The sequence below is a fragment of the Nothobranchius furzeri genome, chromosome 3 (assembly GCF_043380555.1).
Source record: "Nothobranchius furzeri strain GRZ-AD chromosome 3, NfurGRZ-RIMD1, whole genome shotgun sequence".
Lineage (NCBI taxonomy): Eukaryota > Metazoa > Chordata > Actinopteri > Cyprinodontiformes > Nothobranchiidae > Nothobranchius > Nothobranchius furzeri.
This window is the reverse complement of record NC_091743.1, coordinates 71,802,566-71,822,399: the sequence shown is the minus strand read 5'-3', so window position 1 is coordinate 71,822,399 and position 19,834 is coordinate 71,802,566. Positions and strand designations below refer to the sequence as shown.

Here is a 19,834-nt window from a genome sequence, read left to right as displayed (position 1 = left end):
TTGGATCCCAGGAGAAGCATGTTGGAGTCCTTATGATTTGACCGAAAATAGACTAATAAAGCAGACTTAAGGCTACAATGGCAAATTTGGAAAACAAATTGGCTTAAAGCGTTTTTTCATGCCTCTTATCATTATAAAATAGCATAGCTATACATTTTTTGTAAAGTTGAAAGTGACTATTAGACTAGAGATGTGTATTGGTGAAATTCTGGCGATATGATACATATCACGATACAGGGGAGACGGTACGATATATCACGATATATTGCGATTTCTTTTGACTGAATTAATTGTAGGAACATTTAAAAAACTGTAAATTTTTGAACTGTCCAAACTGATACGTAACATGAGGTATCTGTATATACCTAACCATGATAGAGGGATTTACATTTCATTTCAGTGGTGGAAACAAAACCCATTGCACACTGCTGCTACCTAGCGGTTGGCGTTTGAATTGCACCAAAAGAAAAGAAAATGCGCAAACGTTTGCACGTGAATTCTTCCAAAAATTCAACACACAGCTTATGAACATCGATGTAATATCGCAGGAAAAAAAATCACAATATATTGCCATATTGATATTTTCTTACATCCCTGGACCACCCATTTATCGTTCTGGCTGAACCGCAGCACTCCCCTGGGTCCTCCACTTATTACGCACTTATGTATTTAGCAACAGAACACCACTAGTGTGAGAGGTTTGCAGCTCAATGACATCAGAGAAGGAGCAACAGCCGGTTGCTACCACTTTAGGACACACTGCAGGTTTTAATGCTCAATTGCAATTTTTGACTAAATCAGATTTTTTTGTGTGGTTGTTCACATGATAACTAAAATGCGACAGCAAACACTCTCCAGTGTGAAAGTTTCACGACCCCAAAGCGACCCGCTTGCATAGAAGACATCAAGAAGACGCACATGGAGAAATTCCCCGTTTGGAAAGCACACAGTTGACCTTTAGCACACTGATGACCTTTAGGCATGCTCTCCCTTTCTTAAGCTTGGTTTATGCTTGACGCATTCACTTTCCACTTGGCGATGCGGCTCGCGGATGGAACGCGCTTCACAACTTACAGCGTTTATGGTTCATGCGGCTCGTCTCTGCGGTGAGCCAATATTCTCCCAAGCTGAACAGGGCAGCATGGAGCTCTACGGCATGCATCCAACACAACACCATAGTAGAAGTTAAAATTACTGTTGTTTACAACATGGCACTCCAGCATTTTTTAACAGCGTCCTCGTCTTTTCCGACAGTGCGAGCTATTTCTCTCCAAGAATTATTAACAACATGTTGATCACGGTGATCTCTGAGAGCTGAATCAGCCATACTAGTTCTTGCCAGTCCGCCATGTTTTTCTGCCTCGACCGTCCGCGTGGTTAGAAAATTTCCTAGGTGCGCAGTGCGGAAAGTTTGGGCCGTGCGGAGGCGCGGTGGAGGGGCATGGTTGTTAAAATGATGCAACTTTTCCGCATGGAGCCGTGCGAACCTCGCGGACGCGTCAACCTTTATGCTACACTCTGCTCTCATGGAAAAACCCAACCCTGCCCCCTTGAGTAGCACAAAAATACCGTAAGTTCCGGACTATAGAGCGCACTTCAATGTAAGCCGCACCGGGCTAAAAGCCACAAATATCTACTGAATTGAAAACGTAGTTTAACTGAACGTAACTGAACTGATCAGTATCAAACAAAACAGAAAAGCTATTGATTAGTTTATTCATCATCCTCCTGCGCACTGAAACCACTGAAGTCATCTTCTTCTTCAGTGTCGGAGTTGAACAGCCTCAGAAGAGTTTCGTCACATACCTTTACTGTGGCGATGTCAGTGTCGCTCTCCGTGTTGCTGTCATCATCCCCGGGTGAAGCTGGGTAAATAAGCAGCGCCATTTTAGTTTGAAAAAAATCCTCCTGGGCGCTTTCTGTAACACTCCTTTAACCATTCCTTCATTAGACTTTCTAGCATCCATCCTTTCTGGTTGACTAAAGCGCACCTCATTATGAGCTGCATGGTTCAAAGCGTGGGAAAAAGTAGCGGCTTATAGTCCAGAAAAAACGGTATATATAGGTCGCATATGGGAGAAAAAAAAAACCCTGATTTGATGCACTTTGGCCTGCAGTGTGAATGTAGCCTATGAAATGGGCCTCAACAAGAGTCCAGTTCCTTATCTTGACTGGATCAGCTCGTTTTTCTTTGGGTGTTTGAGCTAGTTTAAGTGTGCCAATGGTAAACGGACACAACAATATCAACTTTATTTTGACTAACACACCATACTGAAGCCCGTTTCACACCGAATGCACAACAGATGGGGCCCAGTTTCCGTATGGACCAAAAATCATTGAGTCCAATCAGAGCATTCACACCTGCTGTGGTGCTGTGCAGATCCTGATCCGGAGCTCTAGAAAGTTTCCACGTGGTGTCCATTTTTTCTGGATGCCGCATGCGGTTCGTTATGAAGTTAAAGAAACAAAATGAGCCAGACAGGAAGTGAGACGCAAAACAGGGAGGTGCATCTGGTAAAAACGACAAGTAGACCAGTCCACAGTGTATGATAGTTCACGTTATTTTTTCAGCTATATTTTTGAAGGTGTCAAATTTCTAATCATTTTGTGCTCTTGTGGGAGCAGATCTGTGGAGATGTTTAGCATCCAAACTGGCAGCCTGTCTGGATGCTGTACGTAAACAAGACTGCATACGTTGCACTCGGTGTGAACAAGGCATAAGGAAAGAGAAAAATCTGGAAGGCCAATGAATGTGACACTGGTCTGCATTCTTGAAAGCCATAATAGACTAACACAGGCTGTTTGGGAGCATGACAAATTACTATGAAATACATCTATCTTTAAAAAGTTAAAAAGCTTACGGAGAATAGAGACGGTTTGTGTTGGGTAGTGTTTTCTGAAACAAATCAAGGCTGCACTTCTGCCTGTGATCGACTGGAAGAGACAGGGCATCACTTATTGATGAGTTGTTCAAGGAGAGACGTGAGCTTCCTTCAAGGAGATCATCAGCCACTCTCCACTCACATCTCCTTGAGCGGTGTGCAATAACTGAGCAGAAAACCCATCCCAGCTTGACCGAGCTTTTCCCTCTCAATATTAGCACAGCTTCATGAGTTTTGAGGAGAGTCAAGCCTTCCTCTTTCTGTCTCCATCTCCATGTGCGCTGAGCCGTCCCCTCAGACTTCCCTGCAGCTCTGGTAAGGAGTTTCCCAAGAGAGAGGACTTCACTTGCAGATTTCCCACATTTCTGGTAGATCCCAGGGATGAGAGATTCATCAGATTCATTGGAGCCACACAATATCAGAATGATGCGAAATGAGGAACGAGGCACCGACAGATTTGGCTGAGATCAGCCAACCTTTCTGGAATGACAATGAGCTCCTCTGTCTCCCGCTAAGTAAAACACGCAGGGTTAGCATGGCGATGACAAGTGAGGCAAAATAAAATAAAAGGGAGAGAATCCGCGCATGTGTGTGTGTGGTCATGAGTGTTTTCACCAGAACATCATTCAGGACCATTAGTGATATAAAACAGGTAATTTGCAGCAGTCTTTTCCCCCTCCCTGTGTGCCTTTAGTTTGATCATTTCTAAGAACAGAAATGCTTAGAATCCAAACACATAACTCAGAGTTTTATTCTTCTGCCAGTGAAGCGATGGCTGAGGCTTTAAACCTCAGAGAAGACAGGAAGCTGCTGCAAGGTTTTTGCAGGGCAATCTCTCAAAGTGCCACTCTGTAAAACGCTAAATTATCGCTCTAAATCTCTGCTATGCACATCTTTGTTTCACGCTACCTGTTGCCTTGTATATTTTGTCATCACTTACGTGTTAACTATGTTTTAGCTGACAGATGATCACATTTTTAAATAAACAGTAAAATCAAAACCATTAGTGTAAGTTCATATTAGATAAAGCTAATTGTGTCACTGAAGTTGTATTCTGCAGGATGAGTAAACAATTACTGTTGAATTCACACCAACGTTATATCCATACAGATTCGATTTTCAGCTTTAGCCCTCAAACTGCAGTTTCAGGAGTTTGATCTCAAGGTGGACTTGATTTCCTTCTCCTTGGCTCACTTGGCAACATCCTCGCCTCTGTCAGTGTGCCTCAGGGAAGCTATGGCTACAGTGTAGCTCATCATCACCAGGGCGTGAAGATGTGAATGACAGGTTATTGTAAAGCACCTTGGGGAGTTGCTTTTTAAATACAGGCCATTTACCAAGCTTTGCGGTTGTGTTACTATTTGAGAGACAAATAATTTTCTCTGGTGATGCTTCCAAACGCACCATGTTTTTTCAGTGTTTATCTAACTGAACTTCAACATTCAACATGAATAACCCTCTAGAGGCAGGCATTGCAGATTTGCAACATTAAAATCTATCTACCTGGTTACTCCACATACGCATTTCATGAGCATTTTTTAACTCATGAGTATCCCCGAAGGACTTAGTCGTTCATCCTTTTATCAAAACTTATTTTGAGCCTGAGAGGGTTAACTGTGGTCTGTCGAGTCTGGCAGGTAAGTTGATTTTTTGTAATTTTCTCTTCACAATCTGACCTTAATGGGAACTTCTCACAACTAAGATGATTGGATGCGGTCTTTAATGTCTCCCACTTGTGAATAATCTCTTTAAAAGTACAATGATGGACTTTAAAGTGCTTTGAAATGGCCTCCAACCCTTCTCAGAGTGATAGCAACGGCTTCTCCTTTACAAGCAATTGTGATGTCTTTTCTTGGCATTGCCAACACATCCAGCCAGCAAACACCTTTATTTCAGAGTGGTTCAAATTTTCTGACAATAATTTGTTAAAGTGCACTTGATTTGCCACACCAGCAGGTCCTTGCCCTTGTGAAAGCAGTAGAAGTTCTTTGCACAATCACTGTATGTTAAATTATATAGATTATAAAGATTTGCATCTGAGCTGCAACTTTGCATGTTGAGTTGAGGTGTCATCACTTTTAGGCACACTTTTTAAATAAAACATGGTATCCTCCGTCTTTGGGGAGATTTAGCTTTCACATGATGCAATACTGGAGGATTTTTCAAAAGCAGATAGATGACAGCATCTGTCCATATATGTTTTAAATCTAAAAGTTAGTTACACATTAGTTTAATGGTGCTCCAGATGTTTTAAATGATTTAGTTTTTTTAAATTCCCAAAGCTTGAATAGTAGATGTAATAACAAACCTTCCCAGCTATTACTGACAGCACTTGTAGACATTCAGCAGCAGGTAAACAGAGATTTTATCTTTTTAAAGCAACTGATTTCTGTTTGTTCATATTTATTTAAGCCGATCAGCAGACGGAAAAATACAATCCTGCTGAATTTCAAACATTTCCCGTAGTGATGAATGATTTAACCAGACATTTGAATAAACAGATACAGTGAATTAAATATGAATGAGGGGTGAATTTATAGAACAGCTAATGTAGAAAGACAAGGATTCACATGTATGCATTGTGTTTTGAGGCAGAAATAGAACAAGGGCAGCAGTTTTCTGTTTAGATTAAGATTTTTAGTATACCTGGAATATAAAATATTTATCCAATCACGATATAAAAAAAACATTCTGATACTTACCAAGTCTCAAATTTGGCAAACTTATCTTATATATTTTATCATTCCCTTAAAGAAGACATAGTATGCAAAACTCACCTTTTGCATCCTTATAAACATCCCATTTTGTGATGTCACAAATGGATGAATTAGAATAGAGCCACATCTTATGTGCTCATCCAGGGAGCACTGAAAAAGGATTTAGAGCAAAGATCTTACAAGCGCCGACGTAAAGCATGAAAAACATTAGATTATTTTAGTTTTTGTCTTAGAAGCGGTCACAAATATACCTGATTTAATAAATGTCATCAAGAATAAGCACTTACATAAATGCTGATGTATTCTGTGATGTGTTAACATAACTCAGAAAAATAAAGATAAAGGATCTTTAAAGAAGCAGCTGTTGCCTTCTGCTAAGACATTCATACTAAATGATAGCTGAAGGCACACACTCCAGTTAAACTCAGACCACACCTAAAGATGACTCTTCTGATCACTTTTGAATGCAGCTGATCATCCGCTCAGTTCCGCCAAACAAATCAAGTCTGATGTGCAAAGCAAGCATCACATTTTATTCCATGGAAGTCAACATCAAGCAGATCCATAGCTCTCCCCTTGTAAAGGTCACGCTGCTTTCCGTACACAGAGCCATGATGTTGGTTTAGAAGAACACTTCATGGATTAGAGCCCCATGCCCCTCCCCTGCTGCAAAATCATTTTGCTAATGGAATGCACCGAGCGGGTTTGAACTGCTTGGAAAAAAAAAGAAAGTTATTTGTAGGGAGCAACAGATAATCCATTTTGCCAACACAGACCTGAGAGAGCACCCACTTATGCTATCAAGAGCACCGGAGACACTCTAATCCATAATCCACTCTTCATTTGTGATTGCTTACATCAGGAAATTGCTTGCATCATATGTACAGACCTAGAATAATAACCAAGTAGAAAATGGCCAAGCTCAGGTTGCTGCTTTGACGGGTTTGGTGTGCAAGGGTGGTGCGAATCTTACGACAGCTAATGGAGAGTTTATGCCTTACCAGTCATTTATTCAAGGAGGGGGCAGCAGCAGTAGTAAAGTGCTTGTCTCCCTGTCAGAATGGCCTTTGTTCCTGTACGTGCTGAAAAAAGACATAAACCATACATCTTTATAATTTAGTCGTGCAAATGCAATGCCGCAAAAGTGTCCATCAAAATAAGATTGATTCATTTCCTCGAACAGAAAAAGATGTAAGAGCCACAAAGTCACATCACAAAAACCAGTTTAATTAGCAGGGAAAGTCACTTTTAAATAAATGTAGCTTTGTGCTATAAGTGAACGAATACTCAGATGTGAAAAAGTTTTCATCCCTTTTGTTTTGCTTTTTTCTCACTTAAATATTTTTAGATAAAGTAATCAAGTTTTAATAAAAGCCAAAAAGGAAAAAATGAGTAAATATGAAAGTTTTTTTTTATTTTGATGATGCCATCTGTTATAGGAAAAAATGCAGTTCAAACCATCTGGGAAAATGGTTTTCCCCTTGGTTAAACATACGAGTGAGCTGTCATAATTTGGTAAGCTGGACTCTGAACTGTTCTAGCCACATTCAGGTCTGATTATTTTTATGGAATTAGGAAGTTCCAGAGAACATGTCTGTTAAAGTAAAGTAAGCTCAACTATCTCAGGAAGCAACACACCAGGCTTTCTTCTAAAGAAATGCAAACAGAAAGGGTTTACATCTGCAGTAACTATGCACTTCAGAAAAGGACATCACACCAGCAGTCAAGCACGGTGGTGGTAGTGTGATGGTCATGAAGCTGCTTTGCATTTCTGTTTCACCATCACCCACTAGCAAGTAATTTTCTAAATGGCTCCACAAAAAACCCACACAAACCAAAGGTTCATGTTCAAAAACCTTCCAATTAAACCAAATAATAACAATTCAGCACAGAAGAGTGAGAAAAACAGCTCCTCCACCGTTATCACAAGTGCTTGATTGGAGTTATTGCCATCAAGGGTTACAACCAAGAGACAAACCTCGCCTGCCAAAAGTGAAGCCAATGCCAAAGTGACTAAAATTGCAGTTCACCCCTCATCCACTAGGGGCTGACTCCAGAGGGAGCAAGTTTCTATTGACTCTCACATTAAAAATGTCCACTTCACAACAGAAATAAACATGGTTAGAGCCTGGTTCTAAACCTTAGGGGGGTAATTTAAAATACTAATTATTAGGAATGTGTCATTTTGATTGACAGGTAGCAGATGAGCTGTCGGCGCTAGCAGCTTGCCCTCCTGATTACTCCAGGGAAGGCTTCAGCCGTGGCCTAAAATTGTTACAGCCTAGAAGGCAGAGGGACGCAGGGTCGCTCAGCCACGGTTTTCTGGCTAAAAGTGCCTGCCAATCTCTGCTAGCTCCATGTTAGCTCAGTTAGCTTGTAGCTACATCAGTTTGATGGATGTCAAACATCCCTCCTACCCTCACAGCCCTACTCTCAGTTGTATTTTTGTATTTTCCGGGAGTGTCGAGATGTGTGGTGTGGTCAAGATGACAGCTGGGCTTCTGTTCAGCTCTCCAGAAATCTACAGGTGATGGCGTGGAGGGTCCATCCATCTTATATGTGGTTACAAACAGTAATTAAGTTAAGGGCTAATAATTTTTTTTCAGTTTTCTGTTTAAATGTTTCTCCTATTAATAAATACAATTTAATCTTAAAACTGCATTTTGTATTTACTATGAATATCACAGCTGGAATGAAGATCTAGAAGACAACAACAAACTGGCAACTGAAAAGGAGAACAGAGAGGTTAAATACAAGTGAACACAGCTGGAATGAATCTAGTTAACGAAGGACAGGAAGTGACACAGAGGAGAGAGGAGGATGTCAAAGTAAAACAGGAAACAAAGAGCTGGGCTCCTGGCAGGGTGTGACAGAACCCTCCCCTTCAACGTCCAGCCCCCAACAGAACAGGGAGAGCAGCACGGCGGGCGTAGAAGTCCCAAATAAGAGAGGAATCCAAGACATCACGGGCTGCCACCCACTGGCACTGCTCAGGGCCATAACCCTCCCAGTCCACCAAAAACTGGTGCCCACAGCCGCGCTGCTGGACATCCAACAGGTGGCGCACGGTATAGATAAGCTGACCACCAATGAACCGGGAGGGGTGGGGGGGGTGGGGGGGGGGGCAGCAGGAACCAAGGGACTCACAGGAGCAGGCTTGAGCCTACTGACATGAAAAGCAGGGTGACAACGCATGGACCTGGGGAGTCGGAGCCTCACAGTCACAGGTTTAATAACCTTGGACACAGGAAAAGGGCCAACAAACCTAGGGGCGAGCTTACATGAGTTCAGACGCAGGGGAAGGTCTCACGTCGACAGCCAGACTCTCTGACCCTCCCTGTAGACCGGCGCAGGAGAACGTCGATAGTCCGCAGCGTCCTTATGTTGCCTCGACCTCAGAAGCAGGGTGCGACGAGCTCTGGCCCAGGTGGTGCAGCATCTGCGAATAAGAGCCAGGGCTGAGGGCACTTGGACATCCTGCTCCTGAGAAGGGAACAAGGGAGGCTGGTAGCCAAAAGGGGACAAACCTGTGGAGGAGCTGGGAAGCGTGTTGTGAGCGTACTCCACCCAGATCAGTTGAGAGCTCCAAGTGGCAGGCCGGCCTGCAGCCAGAATGCGTAAGACCATCTCCAATACTTGGTTAATCCGCTCCGACTGCCCATTGGACTGGGGGTGGTATCTGGAAGACAAGCTCACGGTGGCACCCAGCAGGGAGCAGAAAGCCTTCGAGAACCGTGAGACAAATTGCGGACCTCGGTCGGACACTATGTCGGTGGGGAACCCATGTATCCTGAACACCTGCGAGAGCATGACCTCGGCTGTCTCCTTGGCAGAGGGTACTTTGGGTAATGGGATGAAGTGAGCCATCTTGGAGAATCTGTCCACCACTGTGAGTACTACAGTGTTACTTCTGGACACTGGTAACCCGGTAACTAAGTCCAACGAGATGTGGGACCAGGGACGATGCGGGACAGGGAGTGGCTGAAGCAGACCGGCAGAGGGCTTGGAAGACAACTTGTATCTGGAGCAAACTGAGCAAGCAGCCACGTATTCACTGACCTCCTTCTCCATAGCAGGCCACCAGAAACGTTGCTTAACCAGGAAGAGAGTTCTTCGTACCCCAGGATGGCAAGCAAAACCAGAGGCATGAGCCCAGTGGATAACCTCTGAGCGGTGGTCAGGGGGAACAAAAAGCAGCCCTTGAGGACAACCGACTGGGGTTTGGGTCCCGGTGATGGCCTGTCTCACCTTCTCCTCTACTCCCCAGGTTATGGCCCCAACAACACAGGAAGGAGGAAGGACACTAGCAGGTGGTTCTGGAGCCGATGAGGTAGGTTCGTCCAAGCGGGAGAGGGCGTCTGGCTTCTGGTTCTTGGACCCTGGACAATAGGAAACAGTAAAGTTAAAACGTGTCAATAACAGAGCCATCTGGCTTGGCGTGGGTTGAGCCTCTTGGCACTCCTAAGGTATTTGAGGTTCTTGTGGTCCGTCCAAACCAAAAAAGGCTGCTAGGAGCCCTCAAACCTATGTTGCCACTCCTCCAGTGCCATCTTGATGGCGAGTAGCTCTCAGTCTCCCATGTCGTAATTCGTCTCCGCAGGTGACAGCTTGTGGGATAAGTAGGCACAGGGATGGATGCGGCCATTCTTGGCTGGCCGCTGCGAGAGGACTGCGCCAACCGCCGTGGCTGAAGCATCCACCTCCACCACGAACTGAAGAGTGGGATCTGGCAAGATGAGGATAGGTGCAGAAACAAAACAGTCTTTCAACCTACGAAAGGCTGCCTCTGCTTGAGGAGACCAGACAAACCTGGAAGCCGGTGAGGTCAGGGAATGCAGAGGGGCTGCAATGGTGCTGAAGCCACAAATGAACTTCTTGTAAAAGTTGGCAAAGCCAAGGAACTGCTGAACCTCCCTCCTGGAGGTGGGTACTGACCAAGCTTTAACAGCTGCCACCTTAGCGGGGTCCATCTGGGCTCTGACCTACCCCATCAAAGGACCAAGGAAAGACACAGAAAAGACATGAAACTCACACTTTTCAGCCTTAACAAGCTGGTTGTGGAGGAGACGATGGAGTACCTGGCGAACATGCACTCTCTGGGTCTGCTCATCAGGAGAAAACACAAGGATATCATCCAAGTAAACAAATACAAACACATTCAGCATGCCACGAAGCACATCATTAGGGCCTGAAACACAGAGGGTGCATTAACAAGACCAAAAGGCTTGACTGAATATTCATATTGTTCAGTAGGTGTACTGAAGGCAGTCTTCCACTCATCCCCCTCCTGTATCATAACCAGATGGTAAGCATTTCACAGATCAAGTTTAGTGAAAATCTTAGCACCCTGTAACATCTCAAATGCAGTAGACATCAACGGGAGGGGGTACCTGTTCTTGACTGTAATGTCGTTGAGTCCTCGATAGTCTATGCAGGGCGCAGGGTCTTGTCTTTCTTTGTTACAAAGAACCCCGCTCCTGCAGGAGAGGATGATGAACGGATGAGGCCAGCCTTAAGTACAGAGTCCACATAGTCTTTCATGGCCTGGTGTTCGGGGCTGGAGATAGAATAGAGATGACCCCTGGGTGGTGTCGACCCTGGTAGCAGGTCGATAGAGCAATCATAAGGACGATGTGGAGGAAATGAAGTGGCCCTGGACTTGCTAAAAATTTCCTTGAGTTTGTGATAACAGTCTGGGACAGAAGACAAGCAAGGATAATCCGTGTCCAAAATAGCAGCCGTGGCTGACTGACCTGATGTGTTCTCCAAACAGCGACAAGTCCAGGAGCTAATGGAGCCTGTAGCCCAGTCGATGACCGGACCATGTTTCTCCAGCCATGGGAACCCCAATATCACCGGGTGTAGAGGGAAGGAGGAAACCAGGAAAACGATGGACTCAGTGTACTGGTCTGGGAAGGTAAGCAGCGCCGGAGGAGTCTGTCATGATACCGAGCACAAGAGGCGACCATCCACAGCAGTAGCCTGAAGGGGCTTCTCGAGAGTCTGTAACTGAAGCTTCAGTTGTGCTGCAAGGGATGTATCCATCAAGTTGGCATCCGGAATCCAGAATCGTTTAAAACAGTTTGTCTAACAGTCTTGTCTGAACTGGTTAAGGTAACCACAGGATTCACTCGTTTTACTGACAAAAAGTGATTTGACTCACAATAGTCTTCTGGGTCTGGAGTGTTCTCCTGTTGACAGGACAGTTCCCCACAAGGTGACCAGCCTGGCCACAGTACATGCACAGGCCCAGCCTCCACTGTTGCTGTCATTCTTCTGGCAAGAGACGGGTTCGGCTGAGTTCCATGGGTTTGTCTGTCTTGGTGGATGACGTGGGACAGTGTGTTGGCGTGAATGTTGAGACAGGCGGCTGACGGCCAAAACCGACGATCCCAGGTTCAGTACTCCAACCCACCGGCCGATTGATGGAGCCGCCCCACTCTCTCCTCCTGTCATCTCTTGTCTAACTTAATGACCAGAGCAATGAGGTCGTCTAGATCTGTAGGGAGATCAAGTAGAGCCAAACAGTCCTTTAAATCATTATTTAGTCCTTCCAAAAAGGCATCACGTAGGGCTGGCTGGTTCCAGAAAGGGTCCGGAACTTGATGGCATAATCAGAGGCCCTTCTCCTTCCCTGCTGTAATCTGCAAAGAGCCTGGGCGGTCTCACGACCGGGTCGAGTATGATGAAATGGCTCCTGGCAGGGTGTGACACAGAGCGACAAATAATACATGTATTTTGCATGAAAAGAAACGTTTGCATATCTGAGAGTCAAGATGGCCTTTTAGGAAAATGAAATTTTCCCGAAAAAATAACATAAAATGGATAATGAATAAGAAAGAGTTGAGTTGTACTTAAAAAAAATGCTCCAAACTCTAAATGTAGTCATTTTAAACACCAGAAGGTGCTGAAGCTGAATGTTCATGAGAAAATCTTTTGATTTGTATTGAATTGTTGGAATTGTGTCGTTTGTCTGACTCAGGTGGTCCAGGTTCCCGTGGAGGCCTGTGAGCAGCATGCTACGTGTGCCGAGTGCCTCAGCTCTGGTGACCCCCACTGTGGCTGGTGTGTCCTGTACAACATGTGAGTCTGTTGCCTTCATATTCTGGTACACACATCAAAGTAGACTAAAACCTACTAAAAAAAAGTAGATTAAAACCATTACTTCACTGTTTACCAAACCGTGGACAGAAAGCTGAGTCAGTTTAAGCTTCTCTGATCTGAGCAGTAATATAACTGATGTTGTTCTTCCTGGAGCTGAACCGTTATCAACATTTGGAGGGACAGTAAAAAAAAAAAAAAAAAAAAAAAACTGTAAGTGGTTGCAGGACTTTGTGATCCCCTCTAAGTAGCACCCTTTGGATAACAGAAGCTGCATGACCACCAGATTTTATTGTCTGCTGAGCGAGGGGACGACGGGTGTTAATGGAAAAGGGAGGGATTAGCCTTGCAGTCACTGCGAGCGTAGCTGCACCTCCACACACCTGCAGAAACTTTTGGACCTGCTTCATCTCCTCCGTCTTAATTATCTGACCCCTAGGTTAGCTTGAATAACACCACAATATGGAGCAAAGGGATTCAGAATATTAAAAGCCCGTGTTTCTGCACCAGCCACTGTGTTTGAAGCTGACCTCAGCCAGAGAGGTATCCCTGTCTCACCATTTAACGTCTGCAGGTTGGTGAGCAATATCTCAATGCTGATCAGCATTATTTAAATTGCAGCTTTTAATTTGATCGAAGCGGGAGGATAGTGTGCAGAAAAAGGGCAAGTTTTAAAATCTAAATTGCCTCATTAAAGATTTGCTGTATTTTTGGAGAGCACGCTGTCAGAGTCTCATTACACTCTATTTGAATAAACGACGTACACTTATCTGTGAATAGGAGGGCTTCTGTTCCTTCAGTTACCACAAAAGACTCATGATCCCTCACACTGCAGAGCAAAGCTACTTTGTTTTTCTGTCCTATTAAATCCAGATTTGGGTCTTTTTCAGCTCGTTGAATGACTCTCACACTGTCATACTGACTGCTTTCAGGATCTCACTTTCCCACCCATGGTGAATTGTCCTAAAGCACCTATCTGAGAGTGGGTAGGGGGTGTTTGTGAACATGTAAAAAAGCCTAAAGGGAAAGGGAACAAATGGTTTGATCAGACAAAACACAGCCAATGAAAGAGATGAAAAATAAAAAGGCAAAGAAAGAGATGAAAGGTGCTTTTTTCTCTGGCACTTCACACGATGAGCGGTCAGACGGTGACTGCCTGTATTCCTGTGGCTAGGGTCCACCTCAAGGAGCCACGCCAGCAACAGCTGCCGCTGGGTTTCCAATTCACCTTTATTCTGAGCTGTAATTACAGCAGAGGCCTCTGAGGATAAGCCTCCCCCTCAGCTGCTTCCGAGCTCGCTTTAAATGCCGTCCTTCCTCACTGATAATACTTCACATTCAGAGAACAAGCTAGAATATTCCCAAAGTTTGCTCTTACAGGTCAGCTTTACAGCAGACACTCAGGCTGTTTCCACTTTAGCATGAGTAGATGAAACATCTGCATCAGTGGAGCTAAAAAAGAAAGTATCTTTGCAGCTAATCCCCATCTGTTGAACTGAACAAATTGCTTGAGGTTTGCCCTCCCCAGCAGTGCTTTTACATTTGCTCTTGTCTCCTACAACATCACGCCGAGGTCCTGCTGCGCAGAAAACCCAATCACTTCTTGCTTTTAATTGCTTTTTGGAGATCTAGGATTTGAAGTTTTTTTATATATATAACAGTGGCTCTGTAATTTAAAAAAGTCTCATTAACATGCAAAATCCTTTTGTTGGTGGCGAAATTAAAAAGGATTTAGGCTTATTCTTCAACTAACACAGGATTTAGAACAAATTCCTGCAAAATGATAGTCAATATGGTATAATAGTACTACAGAAGCAGTTAGACTCAACAAGTAATTAAAATTGCGCCCACATTTCTAACTTAACACAAATCTCTTCAGTGGCGGACTGGTAATCGGGAGAAACGGGAGATTTCCCGGTGGCCTGGCCGTTAAACAGGCCAGCTCAGTGATTGCCGGTCATGACGTGCGTAATATCTAAATGAGCAATCCGTCATTTAGCTCATCAGGGCATCTGCTGTCCTAATGCTCGCACAAACGGAGCAAACTGGGCACAAAGACACCCCCTCCTCTCACTTTGTCGGGGTCTGGCAAAGTGCAGCAGACACCCACCACCCCAGAGTGGCTACAGCACCACCACACTTTTGGCTCCAGAGGCAAAATTGACCTAGATGGACCAGGAAAGGTGGAGCAGAAAAGGAGCGATGGAAAGAGAAGAAGGCTGTCATGTTTATGGGGAAGATGTTTTACCCAAGACATGAAAGAATCACACTACGGAGACGGGGTAAGTAAAATTAATATAATAATTTTTATTAAGAAAGGTGAGTAAACTAAGGGTGCTGCTCCAAACGGGAACAGGATGAACCGGAATCTAAAACGAGAAGCAGATAGATATAAGATAAACCCGAAACCAGAGAATCAAGAATATGATTTGTTGTTGGAGGTTATTCTTACGGTTGATGACCAGGACTGGTAAGGATGGACTGGATCTTTGGGACCAGGTGGGAATGGACGAATGGCAGGAGTTCAGATCCAGGACAAGACTGGGAAGCAGGTTGGGAGGCAGACTGTGAGGCGGCTGAGAGGCAGGCTCGAAGGCTGGCAGTGAGGCAGGCTGCGAAGCAGGCTCGAAGGCTGGCAGTGAGGCAGGCTGTGAAGCAGGCTCAAAGGTTGGCAGTGAGGCAGGCTGTGGAGCAGGCTCAAAGGTTGGCAGTGAGGCAGGCTGTGGAGCAGGCTCGAAGGCTGGCAGTGAGGCAGGCTGTGAAGCAGTCTCAAAGGTTGGCAGTGAGGCAGGCTGTGGAGCAGGCTCAAAGGTTGGCAGTGAGGCAGGCTGTGGAGCAGGCTCGAAAGCTGGCAGTGAGGCAGGCTGTGAAGCAGGCTCGAAGGTTGGCAGTGAGGCAAGCTGTGAATCAGGCTCGAAGGTTGGCAGTGAGGCAAGCTGTGAAGCAGGCTCGAAGGTTGGCAGTGAGACAAGCTGTGAGGCAGGCAGGACAAGTGGATGGTGGAGAGCAGAGGCCAGCGGATCTTGAGCGATGTGACCTTGGTAGACAACTCCAGGCGACGGTAGGTTCGTTCTGAAGACAGACGAGCAGGAACTTTCAGGACTCGACAACAAGCAGATCAAGACTGAGACTGGAACAGGCAGACAAAAGATTAAAGCTGGAGCATGCAGACTAAGACTGTGGCTGGCTAGTAGTTACCCAAGGTGAGAGTATCAACCGGCACTGGAGTTGTGTCACACCACTCCTTAAATATCCCCTGGCCCTCTGATCAGGGAGCTCAGGCACAGCTGGCTCTCAGACACTCCCACCTGTGAACACAAACCTGAGACAACTGCAGCATATTGATTGTTATTAGGAATGATCAGGGCAGACCGTGACAAAAGCTCTGGCCACAGATGCATGTTCAGGCTGGCCTTTATGTGGTCATTCTTCTTCTGGCTCTTGGAGAGTACAAACACTTTTTTCCTCCTCTCTTCTCCTCCGTATCTTATCCCAAGGCTCTTTGTCTGTCTTTGGGTGTGCAGCGCTTCTGCATTTTTTATGGAAGCTGGAAATGATTAAAAATGGATCTGGTCAGTTGGTCTCTCAACACGATTGAAATTTTTTTTTTTCAACGATGAGAACGGGAGAAGGGGTTCCTGGATGCCCCTCTGGGACAGAGCCAGCTGGGCATATCATGGACTCCTGGAAACAGTGGAACCTGATCTGCCTCTCTCAACGGTCTGTAGAGGATTCTGAAGACATGGTGTTGGTGTCAGGTTTCTTGCTTTTCGGCCTGAGTGGTTACCTGGCTTACCAGAAATTTAATGAGCTGTCGAGGAATATTGGCTCAGTCCCAGAGCTCAGGGATGGATTACACCATACTGTGAATGCACAAACGCATATAATTGTCGAGATGAGTCGTAAGCTTGGAACTTTGACTGAGATTCAGACTCTGGCACAGAAGGTTGATGCCATCAAGGATAGAGTTGACAGATCAGCACGGATTGGGATAGATTAATTACGCCATTATTGGATTTAGAGGGGATGAGGACCAACGGAACTTTAAGGCAGCGAGGAAATGATCTCTGTCTGGCCCCAAAACAAGTTCTTATCTGAATCTGGTGCTCTTGAGCCTGTGAGGCTGAAGTGAATACTCCCCTTCAGAAGAAATGTGGAATGCTGCCGTCGCCATGGCAACTCTGTCTCCCTATCCCAGCCTGGGCGGGACTGCGACTGGTGAAGGCTATTGAATCGTTTCCAGGAGTCACTGTGCTTTCTAAACCCAACTACCCCCCCCCCCCCCCCTGTCCAAATGGAGGTGACGAGTGCTGCTCATCATGGCTGCATGCACCGATGTGAGGAGAGTCCCCAACCCTACCTCCCCAGCTAGTGGTCACTTATGTTGTGTGATGTCTGAAGTCTGTTGCATTTCTGTCTGAGGTGTTTTTCTCATCGCAAAGCTGCCCTCCCTGTGGAGGGTAACTCTGAAGTGCCTTTTTTCTTTCACCTGACCCATTCCTCATGTAAACCCTCTGACCTCTATTAAGGTAGCGTGACTCGGGTTGCGAATGACCACAGTCACCAATTCTTGTCATGTTTCTATGCCTGTATGTATGTCTGATCTCAGAATTGTGTGCACTGAAACTCTAATTTCCCTCTGGGATTAATAAAGTATCTGATAGGTAATTTAGATTTATCCCATATTACCTTAAAGGACGACACACACACACACACAGAGAGAGAGAGAGAGAGAGAGAGAGAGAGAGAGAGAGAGAGAGAGAGAGAGAGAGAGAGAGAGAGAGAGAGAGAGAGAGAGAGAGAGAGAGAGAGAGAGATTATTTGTAATGTCCATGAATCGTCATGCGAGAGCTGGGCGCAGAAACCCCTCTATGGAGCTAACCAGCCCCCCTCTGTTCCTCTGTCAGAAAAAGCCTCGCAGATCTATGTCACACTGAAAAGGCGAGGCCAGACGCCTTGCTTACAAGGACACTATCCTTCCTTGGTTAAAGAAAACGATTAAATGGAACAGACTTGCACGTGACCGCGGTTTCGACGGCGGTCACGTAACGTCATGGGAGATAACATATTTTATATGTATTACTTTCAATGTAAATACATAACGAGGCTTTTACCTTTTAAATTGCGTCTGTTTATTAAATTAAAAATATAAGCGAATTACTACCCGCTAGCCACCGAAGCTGCAACTACTAAGCAACTAACCAACAATAGATAACTTCTTTGGATCTAAAAAAACATTTTAAATTAGCTGACTTACTTTAAAACTTGAAAATTGTCCCCGAAGTAGCCTGTGGCTTCTGATCCGCCATCTTTTTGAAAATACCGTGGTGTATTGTGTGTAATTTTTGACTAAGGCTAGGCTACAATACACCTCCCGTGTGTCCTTGCTCAGCTAGCTAAACGGCTAACAAACGGAGAACACACGCCTCGGTAGAGCATGAACATCGGAACCGATTGGAACACGTCTTGGCGGCTCCTGATTACGTATCTCCTAGGCAACCGGGGCAGGGCCAAGACATCAATGCAAGGTTCCTTGACATTGAGAAACACCCTTAGCCTTTGTGGAATCATCCATCTTGGCTTGCGACAGGGAAGGCTGTGTGTGCTAGCAGTGCTAACTGTTAGCATTAACAACTCCGCCAAACAGCAGAACTTCAGCTGGTGTTGTTTGTAGAGATAAAACATCAGTGTTGCAAAGCAAACAAAGCTAGTGGAAGAGTTTTCTCTAGAGTATGGCTAGAGTAGGCCCTCTTCAAACAATTTCTTTGTCTTGATCTAAGATGATTAATAAAAACTACAAATGATTTGTCATGATTTCTTTCATTTTGTCACAGGTGTTCGAGAAGGGATCGATGTCCTCGTGCGGACGAGAGTTTCCGTTTTGCCACCGACATTGATTGCTGTGTGAAGGTTATTGCTCACCCAGACAGCATCGCTGTATCGGCACACAGCGTCCCAGTGAGTCTGCTTATCATTCCACAGATCATTGCTTTGTCACTCACAGTGCTGTAGTGTCCATGAGCAATCACCTTGAGTAGCCCCGTCTTCTGCGAGGGTAAGCCTGGGAGAGATTAGATCTGTGAGAAGTGAAACGAAACAGGAGGCTGGCCCTCCCTGTGGGGAATCCGCCGTGTTTGTTTTCGTTTATCTGTATTTGGTGAAGGGAGACTAATGTGATGTGTTGCAAATCTGCTGCTGGAGCCAGAGGCTGATCTGCACAGCTTTGCACAAAGATTGGAAAATGTCCGTGCACTAAAACACAACTAAGCACATCTCTCACTATACCATTTATCCAAATGAGTCCTTTAGCTCAATTGCAGAATATGAGGTCATTTACATCCAGGCTGTTATTTTTCCACACCAGCAGCGCAACATCTCAACATCATCATGCTCTTTTCTTTCAGCTGCTGCTGGAGGTGAACAACGTTCCCGACCTTTCTGCTGGAATTACCTGCTCGTTCGGCCAGCAGGCTCAAGCCGAGGGTCATGTCAACGGGAACAGGGTCATGTGTCTTTCACCAGCTGGGAAGGAGGTTCCTCGGATACCAGAAGGACAAGGTGAGTATGGGAATCAGGCCCGAAAACCATCAAATATGATACATTTTAGAAGTTGATGATAATAGCAGACATTTCTATTTTTATTTAATTTAGTTCCCACATTTTTTATCCAGCTAGAGGGTTGAGTACAGGGAGCCGTAGAAATTCCTACTACTGTATACAGTAATCCGTCATTTGAAGTTTCTGACTGAAGCTTTTCTCACAACAGCAGCAATGTGACCTTCCATGAACTCAGACACAGGTGGCTCTTTACAGGAAAATGATAAAAGTATTAACATTTCTGTCCTCATTCTGAGTTCTTTTTTCCCCTCTTGTCGTTGTGGCTCTCAGATTCATCTGATTGTGTCCTTCTACCTGTCTTTTGTACCAGTTTTTCTCCCTCTCTCCCCCTTTAACCTGTTATTTTCATTCTTTTCACTCCTAACTAAGCTTTCCGTCTCTGTCGGCTCTCCTCTCAGACTGGGCCAGTGTTGAGCTTCGTCTGAATTCAAACGAGACGGGTCAAACGGTTGCCAGCACAGAGGTGAAGTTCTACAACTGCAGCACGCATAAAATGTGAGTTCAGCACCCCCCACC

The 19,834-nt window shown here is 45.1% G+C and overlaps 1 protein-coding gene across 3 annotated transcripts in view; it reads left to right on the top strand.

The window, feature by feature from the left end:
• Positions 1 to 19,834, top strand: part of LOC107385003 (plexin-A2) — a 121,144-nt gene that overhangs the window by 56,305 nt on the left and 45,005 nt on the right. For all 3 annotated transcript variants that reach the window (XM_015958561.3, XM_054731852.2, XM_070549497.1), the window contains 4 exons: positions 12,582 to 12,682; positions 18,535 to 18,658; positions 19,105 to 19,258; positions 19,717 to 19,813. In XM_015958561.3, coding sequence (XP_015814047.3) covers positions 12,582 to 12,682; positions 18,535 to 18,658; positions 19,105 to 19,258; positions 19,717 to 19,813 — 476 coding nt within the window. The remainder of the gene's footprint in view (positions 1 to 12,581; positions 12,683 to 18,534; positions 18,659 to 19,104; positions 19,259 to 19,716; positions 19,814 to 19,834) is intronic.